We start from the raw sequence: 17911 nt of genomic DNA, 5'->3' as shown, positions 1-17911 counted from the left end.
TGCCCCAAGGCTCCCTTTCATGTCCATTTCTGTCTCCCATCTGCTCTGCCTCTTTGATTTTTTTAATGAAAATGGCAAGGTCATTTTGCGAATCACGTGCAGAAAAACCGATTCAAAATTTCCAATTTCGATTCACTTCCATCGACCTTCTGTGAGAGAACGATCGTCCTTGAATTACTTTTTATTCAAGTAGCGGTATGACATGAATATAGCAGTCGTTTATTGCATGTTGTGCGTGTACTGAATTGTAAATATCATTCAGAAACGCATTGTTTCCGGAACAGGAATTTCTAACGAGATCTTTTCCGAACAAATATTGGATAATGTGCGTCCAAATTAGGGTTATGGAAGGAATTGCTTTGTCAGGCTTGTTGAATTTGATTTGGTTTGGTGTGAGAATGAGGGTTCGGCTTGTTTGGAGTTTTCTTTAGTATCTGGAGGGGTCTGAATAATGGGTTAACCTCGGGGTTAACCCACTTTCGGGTTTTATTGTTATAGGTGCAGCAGGAAGATAAAAACGAATTGGATTTGTAATTACAAAACTTAAAATCAAGACTTGATATTTGCATGCATATTAAATAAGACACTGCTTGCAAAATACCTTGTCACTTACAATTAGAACTTTCTTTTTGTCATTCTCGTTACACAATAAGACCTGATTTACAAATTGCAAACACAAATATTTTGTCCAACTTACAGTCCCCTCAAATCCCGTTTTAATCCCTGCAAATTCCCCATATTTATCCCTAATTCATTCAATTACAAAATCCGATTTCCAGCGGCGATTATCAAAGCTTAGCGGTACCGTCAAATCCCCAACATACGCAAACATCTTTTAATTAAAATTTTTGGCTTCAACTTTGATAAATTTTCAACTGACGTATAAATACTCAAAATAAAAAAGAATAAACGTAGGGCAGTGTGTGAGGTCGTGCAAAAACTCAATACATCACCGGAGTCCCGGAGCCCGGAGTTTCGCTTCCATTAAACTTGGAAAGGATGCTTTAAAATACACCTGGCGACGCCGGGAAAGTCAATAGAAATGTGAAGAGGAGATTTGGCGGTAATGATCGCGAGATTCAAAAGATACGTGATGCTAAAACGAGCAATTTTCGCTTTTGTCGGCTATACTTCACAGAAATTGATTTCGGGAACCTGCACATTGTTTACAAAGACAAATAGATACGTCGGAAAATCCCTAATATTTTATTGTTTGCAATAAAATTCAAAATTCAATTCAAATATCAAATCGAAAACTTCGAACAAAGTTCAAGAAAATCCGACGCGGGTGCGTTTCGCATTTTGTTGAAATCGGCTTATTGAAAGTCAGTTTTTTCAGCGATTGGTTTTCAAAGTGTAGTTAATTTACAAACTCGGAGGATTTCAAATGAAAATACAAAACGTAACGAAGTCAATAAATCGCTTTGATTGATGAATTTCTATAAAACAATGATTTATAGAGGTGCTGACTTTTGCGTGAAAGCTCTTGAAATGTTGTAAATGATTGGTTTATCAAGCTGAGATCTATATTTCGAACCTTTTTGTTTTGTAGCCTTTTCACGATTAAAAAATTGTAGATTTCCTACAAAGCAAATACGGACGATTTAGGCTACCATTCTTGGTATTTACCGAAAGGGCAAATATTTGCTTTGTGTGACGTTCAAATACCGCAGAGTTGGCTAAGCTGTATTATAATCAAAACTTTTGTAACTTTGAATACAAAAAGTGTGACTTAATTAAATTGCAATTGTTTGTGTTGCCATTATGTAGGTTTTGATGTCTTTATTATTGAAATTGTGGTAAATATAAGATTTCACGTTGATATCCACTATAATTAATCACAGCACGTGTCATCTTTGTAATACAAGAAATTAGTGAAAATTAAAAAATCAGCTCAACAGTTATCAACATTCCAGCATGAGTATTTCTTCTTTTTTGTCTCGATAAACTTATAAATTCACCACGTGTGTTGATATGTCACTTAGTTATGATTTATGTGGCACTTCTAAAAGGTGGTAAATTTAAGAAATGATTATAATTCCTAATGTTCCTCAATTATGCATTTTAATAATTGAACTCACGCCACATCAATAATTCAAACCGAGCTATGAAAAAATCGAAAACTCATCTAGAATTGACAAAATGCTCCCTGTCTACAAACGAAGTAAAGGTCTAAGAGCAAAACACCACAAGTAAATCACTGTCAGGGTGTCAATGCAACAATAAACGAGAGTGACTTTAACAATTTGTTACCGAAGACTCATTACTGCAACCACTATTACACTAATGGAAACATCAATAAGTAATTTTCACCTAATGTGAATTTTTCAATCAATCAATAACAGGCGAAAGGGTTGAAAAATTTAATTAAATGCATGAAAGCGCTAAATTTTTGCAAATTATTGCAAAAGTTTAGCCGTAAATTCAAAACACGCTCGTAAAGGTTCACCATTAATTTACATAAAAGATTAAACAAAAATAAAGCGATTTTTTCTTAAAGAACTTTTTCTGACGTTTTCCAATTAACAATCTCGAGTTGCGAGCGTTTCCCATCATTTTCAAGCTCGGTCTTGATTAGATTCATTTACTCTCTTTATAGTTAATTGAAATAAAACGAGAATTAACGGATTAAAAATATTATGAGATAATGTTTTAATCTCTTTTCAAATATTAATTATGAGAGAATGTTTTCAAGCGGAATAATAAGAGAACAAAATAATCCGCGTCGGATTTTTATTAAAAGAACGAGATCGCGATATTTTCGTTCAGACGATGATACGAGCGAATATATTTTATTCACATTTATGCAAATCTCTTAACTCGTAGAAACATCTTACGACCACCGTGCTATAAATACGGAAAATGGAAAACCAAACAGATAAACTCAGTTTTTCGAGCGGAAATGATATTTGAAGCAAATTTTAACGCTTAAACGTTCAATTATGATGAACGACAAATATTAAAAAAATACTTGAATACCTTTTTAAACACGGAAACTTTGAACTTAACTAACGTAAAATACAATTTTTTAAATCCATCCTTGTTTAAAATGAATTTTTAAATTTTAGTGGTGTAAAATTATGCGGTTTTGCCTTTCCATAAACGTAACGCTGACGTAAGACCGGCAAAATCGGGCGCTCTGGACCCGAAAAATTAGCAAACAATAGAAAATAAATTTTCTGGTTTGGGATATCGCTACCACATCCCCCATTATGATTCTGTGTGTACCAAAATAGAACAATAATTATGCTCGGTCTGACAAAGGGAACAAAACCTATCAGCATACACCATTCGAATGTAAAATTCATGCGTTTCTGGCTCACTCACGAAATCAACACGCTATTCAGATGTAAATACGTCAATTCTACCTGTTAACATATTCCCAACAGGTCTACGAAATGGATTGTTGTAACCATTGTTTAATAAATCATCCGACTCGATAGGTTTGGATAGTTTCAGCGATTCCTTTGAGAGAATCGCATTGTAAGGCAGGTCAAAAGCTCTGGAATTTCTTTCGGTGTCAATTATCGAATAAAACTTTCACTCGCGTTGATATTAATTTCGATCAACCTTTACGGTAAACCACAATAATCCAATTTCCACGCTTGGCGCCTAATTTGAATAAATTCTAATCTGATTAAAACCATTCTTTCTCCAAAGACGTATCCTTGATACGTGCTTAGTTTTATTTATTGCTTCCAGCCCACAAAGAGCGAAACGGTTTCTAACACCTACTTGCGAAACTATTTAATGTGTTTATAATATCAATACGTGAAATATTTTCATAATTTAGATGATCTGACCGATAATGATGGCATCTGAAGCATTTATTTGTGTCGAATTTGCTCCCAAATAACATACGCTTAGTTGAAAGCTTGATTTTGAATTGTATTGGATTTTATGGCCGCATAAAATTTTATTGACTGACTATATTGGAATCGTGATTTTAATTTGACCGGTTTGTAGTTGTATTTAATTGCATGCATATCTTGTCCAACATTTTTTAAATTTTGTCCCGAAATTAATAAATCGGGCGTCCCAAATAAAAACGAAACGTTATTAAAATTATCGCAATTGATCGATCAGGTCACTCCTCTGACCCACTAGTCCCGAGTAGGTGTTTATGAATTTCCGTTAGTTGCCTCAAAACTCGCATAATTACAAATCTGGGGTCGTCGAGGTCACTACGAACCTGCGAATCGTAACAGAACCGGTAAAAAATCCTGCAATTATCCTTTGACGTTGTCTAAGATGTCAAGAACCGGAGAATTAAGGGAATCGTCCGTGCAGTTTTCGGTTTTTTCCTCGTCGCAACTGCATGTCGTTTCTGCACAGTTGCCTCCGGTGCGGCTTTAATTGTCCGCTATTAATCAGACTTTTGCGATCATTATCGTAAATAATTTGCGTCTATTTATGAAGGCAACAAAATTTTTTGAACGCACAATGCAGAATCCCGAGGCGCAACATTGCGAGATTTATCGCGGTTTTGCCATGTTATTATTACTAAAATTGAGCTATTAAGAATGGTATTGTTACGTTTCTGGTCGCTGCAGTACAATGATTTAATAACCACCCTGTAAATGGGCGAAAGATTCCTCATTTAGATTGCAACGATCGAAATTTTTATGGGATTTATGGTGGCATCGGTTAATTGCAAAATGAGAAGCAATTAAGAAGGCTCTAGTCACGATTACTATTATTATACTAAGACCATCATCATGACTGCAGAAATCGTGAGAAATGTGCTCTGCTTTAACCTCGATTTTTTCTCAATACTGCACATTTTTATCACAATTTCTCTTCAATAAAAATAACTTTTACTTTCTGGATAGAAAGGAATCGACCATCATTGCACTTTTCTTAATAAAACGGGGAAATAGGATGTTATGTAAAACTTTCTTCACGGTAACCGCAACTATTAAATCAATTATCAGCAAAAAACAGATTTGTAACATCGGATCCAATAGTTCGATTAAGTAATAAGCATTTTGAAACTATTCGTTTCATTTTGAATTATGATTCCATATCCTGCTCCAATCACACAATTTATTTTGCTTTTGCCATAATTGGCCACTCATCGAAGATGAAATAGTGTCTGCCACATATTTCACCTCCTTAATCAGATAAGAGTTATTTAATTATGTAGAGCTCCTGTTAAGCAGCTGTATTTACACAATCTTCCACTCCGACATAATGAAACTTGCAGCGCGATATTTAGTCGTCTTCCATCTCAACAAATGTGTCTGCAATACACAAAATAAATCACCTGGAGGCATCCATATCAGCAAGCCACTTAATAAATCTCCACCGATCATATTTTACTTCGCCCATCAATGGAAAACATTCGGTGGGAATGAACTGATAACTATGTAATTAATATTTAATGACCAATTAATTTCTAATTATGTAAATCACGTCAATAAATTTTAAGATGAGAGAGAAACATACCGTGCAAAATCGCAGATAGATTACGAAAGATATCGGTTTAAAGTGTCTCATTATCCTTAATCCGAAAAAATGTACCATCTGGTCGTTCCACAACAAAAAATTAATCACTAAAACCGTATTATAACGACGATCTGCCAAAACCGAAAGTGGAATCGATAAATCAATTTTTACGTAATGTGTGGGCTAATTATTATCATTTTGTTATTAGAGATGAGTTCCATAAATCATAGCTTTGCCAGATTTTATCTTTAAATCACGATTTCAGTTGATTTTTCCGCTCCGTTAGTCCCGCAACTCCAAATTTTCACGATTTAAGCGTATTTACTCTCCTTTCTATAAATAAACGAGTTTTTTATTTTGTGATAATAACTTGTGTTGGGCCAATTTCGTGCTATTTCTTCATTGCAGTAAAAGCCCTAATAAATCACAAACGTCACATCCTTTCTGATAATAACTCCGTCTGTAGCTCCCGGCGAGATGAAAAAGTGAGCTTTTCTAGAAACAAACTTTTGTTACACTTCATTTGGTTGTAGATCGAAAACTAATCGAAAATTGAGCGTGAAATGGATATTTGGTAATATCCAATACACAAAATGCTTTTTTGACGAATTTCAGTTCACAGCTCGATGCTGCTGATGGGATAAATTAAGGGACAATTAACCCTTTATCAGCTTTCCTGTATATTATCGGTTTAATTTTAGTTGATTTATGATTAAACTTGGCTTGAGTAATTTGGATACTCCTGTTTATTCAACAAACCTGAATTTAATAAGATGTGACACTAATTAAACACAGTTTGATAATAATTAAATGATTTTTAAATGATTGGAGCAATTAAGGACCGACCCGTGCCGACAGAATGTCAAGAATTTAATTAATTTCACTCTATATCAAATGCAAGAATTTTCGATTTTTCAATTTATCTAATTAACAGGTTTTTCTCTTATTTACAAGAGCGCCTGAAGGACCACGTTTTTTGCACTTTTTATTGCTCTTAATTAATAAAAACACCACGAGATTTTTATTTCTTGAAAGAGAAAATTGGCAAAACATCCACGTGAAGACAAATCACTTGCACAATTTGTTGACATAATATCAATTTATTGTTGTATTGTTTCAGGTACGTGTCGCCCATATATCAACTTTCCACCATATCTCCTTCCCAGCCTTTATGTAAGTTGGAAAAATATAATATTTAGCACACTTTCCTCTCCGTAAATGCAAATCAATACCGGCAACTGCCGGAAAGTGAACGGCTCCCGATCTGATATCACTTTCGTAACGTTAGGACAAAGACAATTTAAATTATTATTGGCCAATTCTATTTCCGTTTTGTTTTATTTTTTCACTGGTATTGAATCGAAAGTGTTTATTTTATTACGTAATATGCCATGTTATTTGTATAAGCGTCCAGATGGAATCTCGTTTCCGTTCTTTGTTGGTATTTGGAACGCTATGTGAGGAAGTTCACGATTTGTCGAGGATCCGGTGATTATTACAGAAGTTTTTCCTTTTCCTTGGAACTTTATTTGGCGACAGACGTAGATTTGCTTAATTAGTCTCAAAGACTTCCTCATTGTGAGATATGGCACGGCTCCACTTGGAAATAATTGGAAAATTGTTTGTTTGTGTTTCGTTAATATCAAGGTGATTTGATGTGGGCGAGTTACCATTTTTAGTTTCTTAAATTATTAACATAATTATAGTTGTAAGGATGGTAGGCTAGTATTATCGAAATTCTAAACGGCCACAATTTACCGTGTTTGTTTTTTACAAGCCAATCTCGGAAATAGTTTGCGTTCGCTTTTACCATTGCCAGAATGATAAACTTTTTTCCGAAAAAATGTATGTGGTTTCGACACAATGATGCACCTGTTGTATTAACTCTTCAATTCCATTAACAACAGCTCCAAACTTTGTTTGAAATCCGCAGTAAAAATAAAATTCTTAACCGGAACTCGCCATCATCCATTGTTGCAATCATCCAAACGCTCAAAATGCATTCTAAATGTCAGCCTGAGGAATGATGGATGCACTCAAACACCCATTTCACAGCATCATTAATAGTAATCACGTTCCAATTCTGTCTAAATCCCATGAAACAAAACGTCCATAATTCACCATCACTTTCGTTTCTGATGAGCAAAACCGGAACGTATAACGTCTGCACATAAATATAACATATGACCACATCGATTACCCGTGAATTTCTATTTCTGCGAGACTCCAAGGGTTCCTCTGTGCATCGTTAAAACGCCGCTTGACGCATTAATCATGCACCTGAATATATGTTTCGCGAGGATAAACAGGATTTCAGAAGCAAAATTTACTATTTCAGTAGCCAATGATTTTTTGCAAATCTTCATTACTTCTAGATGTCTCCATCACCGTCAATTAACTCAGTATGAGCTTTTTCATTTCCTCCAGATGCAGCACTTTGATAGACAACTTATTAAAATGAAGAAAAAGCTTTTTGTCACTAGAACTTCGGTTTTTGCTCCATAACGAGGTCAAACTACATTCGGCACACCTCGGCCAAGTCAAGTGCAAAAAGTCCACCATCACATTTATGACGGGCTATTACTGTGAATAATGACCAGTTTTACCTGAGCGAGCTCACATGCTTTGAATTATCGGCTCGTTGCACGTCATGTTGTGAGATATCGGCTCTTGAAGATGATGTCGTTGCTCCCGAAGATGTGCTTGAGCTTCGATTCAACGCTCAAGTGTCTGAATCGAGTTAGGTTATTTGACAATGTTTAGAGTATGCAGTGCAACTCTGAGATAACAGACTTTGAACCAAATTGAAGGTTTTGTATTTGTTGGTTCTTTTGCAAGAAATCCGCTTACTCTAGATTATTCCACTCCGTATTGTGCTGTTTTAAAATTTAAATTTATTTATTTGGTTGTGTTTTTCAAGGTGGAAACTGAAAACCTATAGTTGAGCTCCCCTCAACTCGACTTCCTGTGCAGGGCTGATTCACGTTTACCAACTGTTACGAATTAAAAATTAATACACGCTTCGACGGCTCGGCGATATTAAATACCTGTAGTACTTTTGTGAAAAAAATGATTTATGGCAATTTCAGGAACTCCTGAAAACATTAATTTCCCTTGCAATTTTCCCCCTGATTGATTTATCGCCTCGTCTCGATAAATATTTAAATGAAAATTGGAAATTGTCACAGCTGGAAATACCGTTATTAATTAAATAGTCTCACACAAACAAAATTCCATCTCTCCTCCTATAATAACCACTTTCAAATTATAATGCATCTCTTGATTTATTAATATACCTTGTAACCATTGTTATTATAGATGACTCCATTGCACGCACTTATTATCTAAGGTCAAACCGACTCGCCTTTTAGACAGACAGTCGTAAGAGTATTTCAAAAGTTTTTTTTGGCGAAGAAGCAAAAGCGTGTCCCTTTCAGTGAAACTCAACTGAAACAAACATCCCTCTAGGGTCCGATGTGCTTGTAAACGCTTTATAAACACGTTTTTGCGTGCGAGGAATTTTTCTAGCGTGACATTTATAGTGATTACAGAGTTAATTGTTTATGAAGCTTTGACGTTAAATTTCAGCTTTCAGTTCGAGCAAGGGAGTGCGTTATCTGCACCTGGCGCGAGCAATAATTTATTTATAAAGGTTTCGAGACTATGGAAGAAGTTTTTGCCGTCTGCGTAAACGATAACGTAATAAATTAGCTGTCTTGTCGTATTTTGGTCGCTGGAATGCTTCATACAAAGGGAAATACAAAAGGAATCAACGAAATTGATTTTTTGCTCTCTCTAGTCGACAAAGCTCGCATGAAAACAATATTACCCCAACTTTCAAGCATCATACAATTAAAAATTCTTCCTTTGTTGAATTGCTTAAATTAAATAATCTATTAGAATCACCACTGATCAGTAGTTTGATTTTTTAATCCTCGCAGATTGAAGAACATGTCTAGACGAGCTTGAAACTACTTTTTTAGTCACCAGAGGCGATGCATCAGGAAACGGAAAGGAGGAAAAGTAAGTTACTGTTAGATAACGGAAATTCTAAACCCAAATTAATTTCCTTCAGTTACATTTAATTTAATTAAAATATTTAGAGCGACAAACCAGTACTTACATTTCTTTCGTTTTGTCCTTAAATTTTTAAAAGCCTCCTCCCACGTCTCTGAAACTTTGACGTCATTGTACAAAAGGAAGGTCTTATAAACTTAATTCCGTTCCGAGAGCTTTCATTAAAAATCTGAAATGAATTCGTGCGAATTTCCATCACAACACAACCCAAATTAAATAACTTCGAGAATGTGTTTTCAATGTACATAAGAAAATCTCTCCAAATTGTGTTTACTTGTGACACTTGTCGCCAGGAATGAAATATTTTCTTAGTTTGAGTTAAATCCGAAAATCCGGATTTTCCAACTACTTCCATTAGCCGAAGGAAAACTTACAAAATAAACTTTATGTTCGTCTGATGTTTGAAAGAACACAGTTCAAGTAACAAACAGACTAATTGGTATAATAATCACTCAAATGTCATGATGGTGCAAATTGTTTGTTGTGGCATATAACATAGTGGAAGCTTTTGAGTATGGCTGCAAACACTTGCTCTATTTACATTCTCAAAGTCTGCAATGTCTTTAGCATTCGCTACTTGTGTAATCGGTTTTTGTTTACTCCTACTGAGACGGTATGGTAGAGGGAAATTAATTGCGTTATTTCTATTAGTTGAAATTAATTTAATGCACCGTATTTCATGTAATGACTGAAGGTTTTTACGTGTTGCACTAATTACGTGGAATTTAATAAGGATTAATGAGACACGTTGGCTGGATTCCGCTATAATTCGATATTTTTTTGAACGGGTGAAACGGGAATTTGGGAGCTTTGTCAAACCGAAACCTCGGGATATTTGATTTCGGCCATACATCAAAGTGGTAAAATTACATTGCGCTTAACATCCGGAAATAGAGTTAATAGTTGCAAACAAATACGTTTATTTTGTAAAATGTTTGATTATACAACTTTCTCTTATCTCAATCACGCTTAGATCAACACAGATAACAATCTCCTGTTGCATGCCTTTTTTTCCTTCCAACGCTAAACATTGCTCTATATTTGACTTTTATTCTCCACTATAAAAGCCGTCATTTCAACTCGCTCCGGAAATGAGGGGACAGCTGATTAAACGTGTTCAACCACGTTGTTATGCAAGAATATAAGCTTCCTGCTGTTGGTATGAGAGCCATTAAGTCAGGAATAAACTGCACAGATCCAGCTGATGTATTAAAATTGGTATAATGAATTAAATTCAGCTATCGTTAATTAAAATTTTCATTTTGACACCTTGGAATGTGAGCAAAGGGAGATTTTAACCGAATTAATTGCTTCAACATCCAAACAATTCATCTGGAGGGGAAAAAATTGTGTTAGAAGATTATCCTCTCGAGACGAGGTTTTTTCAACCGATAATGAGGGTTTAACTGAGAGTAATAAATCACAAAAGGCTTCATTATCGAGCTTTTACGTACATACAATTGAAACTAGAGGATTAGTGTCTCTAAAGCACCATTATTAGAATAAATCTTCATTCTCTCGGTTTATGGAAACTATTCCTTGCAATCAAGTTAAACAAACCAACTTCTGACTTAAACCACCCTTGGATGCGTTTTTTCCAATTTAAATTATTCATGTAATAACTTTTTCAATCGTGAATATTTAATCTCGTCCAAGTTTGCTGTTAGCAATCAATCATCAGAGATTATTTGCACACTGTCGATGCTGACGCTGCATAATTTTCTGTTTGTTGTTGTTGTTTCGAACTGCTACTAGCAAAATTTAATTAAAGATCGAAGAGCGATAAGTCGTTGCAAAAAAATTCCACAATCTTTGAGCCTAGTGGTGAAATATTCGGCTCGATAAAGGAATGAACAGAACGTGAAGTTAAATTAGATTCGAACTACTCTAATGGCATCAACAAGTTCAACAGGCGGCTCACGTCGAGAAAAACTTCAGGGTTCTGCTAACATGACCAAACTTGTAACAAGTTGAATTGAGACGTTTCGTAGTTGCGATTTACGGCAAAAAATTCGCACCTTCTAGGGTCGAAAGAAACGAATTCTTCGACTTTTTCACATGGGATTTAGCTCGCTTCACTTTCAATTTAAATCAAAACGGGCAGGGTTTCCAACCTTATTTTTAATTGAACCGACAAATGCAAATGTATAGGCCACTGGACGTATTGAAAGACGAAATTAAATTAGCAAAGTTAGACTAGTCGCACTGACTTTTTTAATTTAATTAATGGCGAAAAATTCTCTCAGTTGTATAAAATTAAATTGATCAGAAATTAGTGTTTGTTCATCATGACCATGAGTTTTAATAAATTAATCCTGTCACATTTATTTATTTTAGAATTGTTTGAACTGGTTGAATAATTTAAATCTAAATAATATTTTTATTTGTTCATGAAATGTTTTAATTAGTAAACCAATTTTTTAAAAATATTCAAAGTGATTTTCTCCTTTGATTTTAAATTTAGTTTTTATTAAAACGATAGTAAATCGAGACGAGTTAAAATTCTAATTTAAAAATTTAAAACAAACACAAAGAAACAAGTTTACGATATCCAGTTGTTTCGTTGATCAAAAACTCGTATCTTTATTAATGTCACTTGTTGCTACAAGCAGAACACCGATATTAGCTTCACGAAACTTGCTCCAACATAGTTTTAAAGTCGCTTTTTCATCCAAAATAAAAACTCTACTTACTGGAAAAGTTCTTTGTGCTCGTTGCAAGTAACACTATAATTTGACAACTATCCAACGACGAAAAGCACTTAACTACAACAAAACTTGAATTTCCTGTCGCTTTGATGCGACATATTGGACAAAATTAAATCACCAACTTGAGTATTACGTTGAAACAATAATAGTAAAATGACTAACGATTTCTATTGTTGCTTCTGAAATATTTTTTCCTGAAGGGTGAATAAGTAGAGAACAAAAGCAGCCCATCAGCATTGTCTCTGTTCCTCGAGGCAGCATTTTTAAAAAGAATGCCTGAAATGTAATTTACAGGAGCTGTGTTTGGTCGTCGTATAAATCAGGTAAATCGCCTATTCTTTCCATCCCAGATCGGAAATTACTCGTTTAACGCGAGAAACTTTAGAACAAAATTAGTTTTGTAATTTAATTGCTCCATCTCAGTTGGTTGTCTCAATTACAATAATTCACACTCGATTTAAGTCGAGATTAGTCGTTTTAGCGACGCCACCAAATCGCTATTTAATTTCAACACACGAGAAGATTGTAATTTTTTTACAGGCGTTCGAGAAGTATCTCAAAGAAACTTAATCTTTTTAATGGTATTCTCTGATCTTTTTTCAACGGTTCGATTTAATCCAGAATCGTTTATTCTCAAGGTTTCAGTTTCAATTATCTTTCGAAACCTGGATTTCGTTTTGCTGGACTTGAATTAGAATTGATGAGATACTTGTTATCTTTGATAGATGAGGGTGTAATGTGAGGTATTTTCGGACGTAAGGTCAACTTTAATAGATAGGAGAAGCCGACGAAGCAATTGTGGAAGCTTTTTCTCGAAATTGTTCCCATCCATTAACGCAATTTGTGTGAATTTATGACGGACGATTAAGATTAAGAGGTTTAACGTTTTTTTAGAGGGAAATATTAAAAGTCTTGGGCTTTGGAGACCATTATTACTTTATTTTCCTCGTTTGGATATTTTTACGGGCTGTATTTCTTTTTAACGTTTATAAATGAGCAGTTTTGGATAATTTAATGCTTTCACTGAGTGGATAAAGAAGAAAAAATTAATTTATGACCTATTAGGGACAAACGGATGATAAAAAATTGCGCGTGGAAGGTGAAATGATGCCGATATTGTTTTATCACATCTGACCTTGTTTGTTAGTAGGTCTTGTAAAAAATTCTTTACAAGAATTTAAATTGCAAATTTATGATGTTGTAATGGATAATAAATTGCGGTGCATCTGGCTGCTGAAAAATTATCCCTTATCGTCAGCCAAGCGGGTCACATCTGTCTTTCATAAAAATTTAATAAAATGGATACCTACCTTAAAAAGAAAATGCGAATTTATTCAGTGATAACTTAAAAAATTCGCTACCGACGCGACCGCTGCAATGTAGATATTTTCTCTTATTAAATTCTTCCCGTTTTGTTCTATAACACTGTATTTAAAAATAGAGTTAAAATTATTGTTTTAAGCGCTGTGAGTGCTGTTTCGTTAAAAATAATTCGCTATAATCCCTCTTGGTACGCTATAAAATTCATGAAATCCTGCATAAACAATTTTTTGTCGTAAAGCAGTGTTTCCCTTCTTTTGAACCTTCCCACAAACGCATATTACAGTCGATATCCGATACTCAAAACTGCGACGTTTAATATCAGAACAAACATTATTAAAGTGCAATTTTTCCGTCAATCGGGATTGCTTTCCATACAATTCCTGCAAAGTTTTATCGAGTGCTTGAGGTTTGCCGCGAATCCCCTCTGGATCCAGAAAATCGAACATTCACCTGTTCCAAGTCAGCAGCACCTTAAGTTTGGGCCATATATAATTCAAAAGCAGCTCGACGTCGTATCGACTACCCCTTTCTAAACACTCGGTCATATTTCGTTGAAATTTTCATCAGTTTACTTAGAGGTCACGGATGCCTCCTTCTGTCGAACATTTACAACTTCCTCCTTTTCTCATGTTAATTCGAAGTGTGGTCGTGCCGTTTCCGTACTGCTTGACCAACAGAGCTCATCAATCTTGATCCCTGTGGCGATCGTTGCCGTTTATCGATGATGATTTTCAAGAGATAATGCGTTGTTACATTGCAACTTCGAAATTGTTTAACGGGAATCGGGCCGCAGAACGACAAGACGAACTGGGTTAAGGAATTTTCGACGCGTGGCGAGGAATTTATCGAGAGGATTTGAGACGGTTTGTGCAAGTCAGGAAAAAATTTTGACACTATTTTTGTGCACCAGTTTATTTGCTATGCTTTCTAATCGATGCAAAGCAAATTAAAAATTGGTTTTTCAGTTCTCACAACAAATAAGGCAACATTCTGCCCACAAATCGGGGCTACAGACGTAAAATTCTGTACCATACCTAGAATAATTACACGTAAAACCATACTAAAGCATCCAAATGAGTGCTTTAATACCCCTCGCAAGGTTGGTACCAATGACAAATGACTGCGTTACCTACATATTATTTCAAATTTTAATTTCACTCCTATGTCCCCTCGAAAGTACAACAGCATATTTCCCTCGTGGCAAATTTCCGTTTCCTCTCGTTTTTAGCATTCATTCATACGCAGTCTTGATAGTGGATATATTTCACGCTTTTTACACTGCATTCAAGAAATTTATGGTAAATAAAACGGAAATTTTGCACGTACCCTTGATAATTCAACTCACACGTCATTTCACCGAAACTGAACGATAAATTTTAGATATTTCGTCTGAGTTTGCATCTGCAGCGTGAATTTTCACCAATGTTTGCACTTTTATGAATAATTTAATTTATCGAATTTGGTGAACTTGACTATAAATATTCATGATGGTGCATAAAATTGTGCAGAAAGTCGTCCTATATAAAATTTTATGCACTTTACATAGATGAAAATATAAACTTTATTTACTTCTGGCACAGTGAGAGAAGAATTTAATCAAATGCACTCGTATTTTGTATTGCGAAGCGAAGTAATCAATAGTGTTAATAAAACCACGTTGATGAATTAGAGGTTCAATGACTGACCTAATTATAAAGTTTGCATCAAAGTCTGAACAAAATTTGATACATGTTCCATTAAAAAATATCAATTAAACTTAGGTTATCTTCTATGTAAACTGCTAATGGGGTTTATTTAAATTCACAAAGGGCTTGTTTGACTAGATGCAAAAAACTCGCTAAGCTTTATTGATTGAATATTCCCTATTAGGGACCTAGACATAAAGAGATTATTGGACTACAGAATTAGTGACTGCGAGTCTACTAATACCTAGTTATTTATTCACTGTAAATTAAAATTTACAAAAAATTTATTTTTTAAATTCAAAAAACTGCTAGACTGGTAGTGAATACTTATTTATAGTTTTGTTAGGGAACGATTACTTAGTGTGAAACATAAAAAAATAATGACAAGTAAGGAAACTAACAAATAAGCTTGTAGCTCCAGATTTTTTAAAATATGACTAGGAATTTGTTCCAAGATTTTTTCCGTAATTTACATATGCTTCTCAACATCGTACCACTGGGTTGGTGGGCCAGTTTTTAAGCATCCTGTGTATGATTCCTGTGTGATTATTACTTATTAGTTCTTGGGACAATAAAAATATATTCTGTGTAGGTGGTAGAAGATCCAACAATCTTTTTTTTCTTGTGGTATATATTAAGTAAATAAAATAAAACTCAGTATCCTTAATCAACTTTATTGTATTAAAAAAATCGCTTAACAAAACTTAAACCTAGTCACATGATACACCTAAAATAAATAAAATTCATCTACACTCTACGACTTTAAAGCCTCTTGCAACTTTTTCCTGGCAAAAGCCACCCTATCCTCCTGCCTTTTAATATCCTCATCGGAGATATTCACCGCTTGGACCAAGGGCTGTTTGGGGTCCAAAAACACCCCCGGATTCTTCTCCAAGGCGGCTTTGGGCCCCGTTTGCCCCGTCACGGGTTGCGTGGAGACATGCAACGCTGTGGCCACACTCTGTATAATCGTCTCCTCACTCACATTGGGCCCCACCGGCTTCAGCCCCTTGGGCAACTCCATCGCCTCGAACTCCGTCCCGTCCAAATCGCACGCCCGCAACCCCTCCAACCTCTTCTCCCAAATCAACTGTTTCGGCTTCTCCTGATTCCCGTTTTTGTAGTCGGACTTCACCTTACTCTCCTGTGTCTTGTACACAGTGACCGGCTGCTTGAAAATCGACGCCGTCTGCCGGATGGGGGGCACCAAGGAAGCGTCATTGCGGACGCCCCGACTGTAATACATCACGTCCACTTTGCCGACGGAAATCCCCGTTTTGCGCAACATATCCTCGCGCTGCCATCGCTTGGGCAACGCGGCACACTCATATTTCGTTTTTTCGATAGTTATACTCATTTTTTGAGCGATTTTTGGCAAAAATTGTCAAATTTATTGACACCGTACACAAAACACAGCTGATGCGGGACGCCAACACTGCGGAACTAAAATCACCAGATTGTCGGTAAGGTCGGGCGCTGAAACCCCCACTCTGCGCGGTCGATAAACGCACACATTTCAAAATAAATTAACAAAACGGAGCGAAAACTACGTAAAATCGACGGGAAATGGAAGCAAAGACAACCGTTCAGTTTCGTAAATCATGTCAGTTGTCTTTTTGAGGGTTTTTAGTGTTTTGGACTAATAATAAATTCAACCCCCTCCCCCCCCCGGGTCACAATAGACCGATCCATTGTTTTTACGTTAATAAAATAACCAAAAACGAAATTATAACTACTTGAACGTACCTTTACGAGGTTTTCTTCTCCATTCTTCCGATAAAACACCTCAATTGTTGGATTTCTTCACTTTTTTCAACTTTTAAACCGAGCGCTAACACACCACTGCGTCGCCATCATTACGCCGATGGACGATGCTAGCACCACCTGCACAAGGCGCGATATTTAAAAAATATTTCTTAATCTATTAAATAGATAATTTTTTACCATTATTTTATTACTATTCTGGGCGGATTCTGGCACCCTCTCTCCAATCAAGTGTTGTTGTTGTGATAACATCATGAAAAATGTAATAATCAATAAACAGAAATAATCCACCTGAATTCCTGAAAGTACCACAATTGTTAGTTTTTTTTAGCTTTTACCTGTTTTTAATGCCTTTCAACATTGTAAATTAATATTTTTGGTAATTAATGCAGAGTGTGACCTTCCCTACGGGTTACTACAGCTCAACATCTCTGTGGAATAGTTGCTCATCTTTTTTTGAAAGATTTCTTTCCACACTGCACTTAAGGCTGCGAAAACTCCTGCTGATTTTGTTGCGGAACATTTATCCATGGAACCTTTCTTTAGAGTCTATTCTAGGCGACTCAGAACATTGTTCTGGTCACAATAAAACAGAAATATTTTTTTAACTTCATAAAAATGAGTTAACTGCAGTCCTAAGTGTAGCGTGACAAGAAAATCTTCCAAGAAGAAATAGACAAGTGTGTCACAGTGATGGTAGTACCAGAAGGGAAGGACACACTCTGCATTAATTACCAAAAATATTAATTTATTTTTGTTTCTTTTTAACTGTAAAAACGTCACACAAGATCATGTTAGAAACAACAGTTTTTATTTTGGTTTTCTTTAATTGTAAAACCGGCAAACAATGCCAAAAGTTTCATTTATTATATCATTATTACAAATATCCCTAGTCTTTTCTGGTGT

General features: G+C 35.4%; 2 protein-coding genes across 2 annotated transcripts in view; one reads left to right on the top strand and one right to left on the bottom strand.

Annotated features, from left to right (window-relative positions):
* Positions 1 to 17911, top strand: part of LOC657955 (uncharacterized protein) — a 44361-nt gene that overhangs the window by 14119 nt on the left and 12331 nt on the right. The gene's annotated exons all lie outside the window — the stretch shown is intronic.
* On the bottom strand, positions 15900 to 17090 carry MBD-like (Methyl-CpG binding domain protein-like). The gene is made up of 2 exons (XM_964444.4): positions 16988 to 17090; positions 15900 to 16684 (listed from the first exon to the last, which is right to left on the bottom strand). Exon 2 carries the CDS (start codon positions 16596 to 16598, stop codon positions 15996 to 15998), a length of 603 nt encoding a protein of 200 aa, XP_969537.1. The 5' UTR covers positions 16599 to 16684; positions 16988 to 17090; the 3' UTR covers positions 15900 to 15995.

Source organism: Tribolium castaneum, chromosome 7, assembly GCF_031307605.1.
Source record: "Tribolium castaneum strain GA2 chromosome 7, icTriCast1.1, whole genome shotgun sequence".
NCBI classification, from domain to species: Eukaryota; Metazoa; Arthropoda; class Insecta; order Coleoptera; family Tenebrionidae; genus Tribolium; species Tribolium castaneum.
This window is presented reverse-complemented; position numbering and strand designations above follow the sequence as displayed.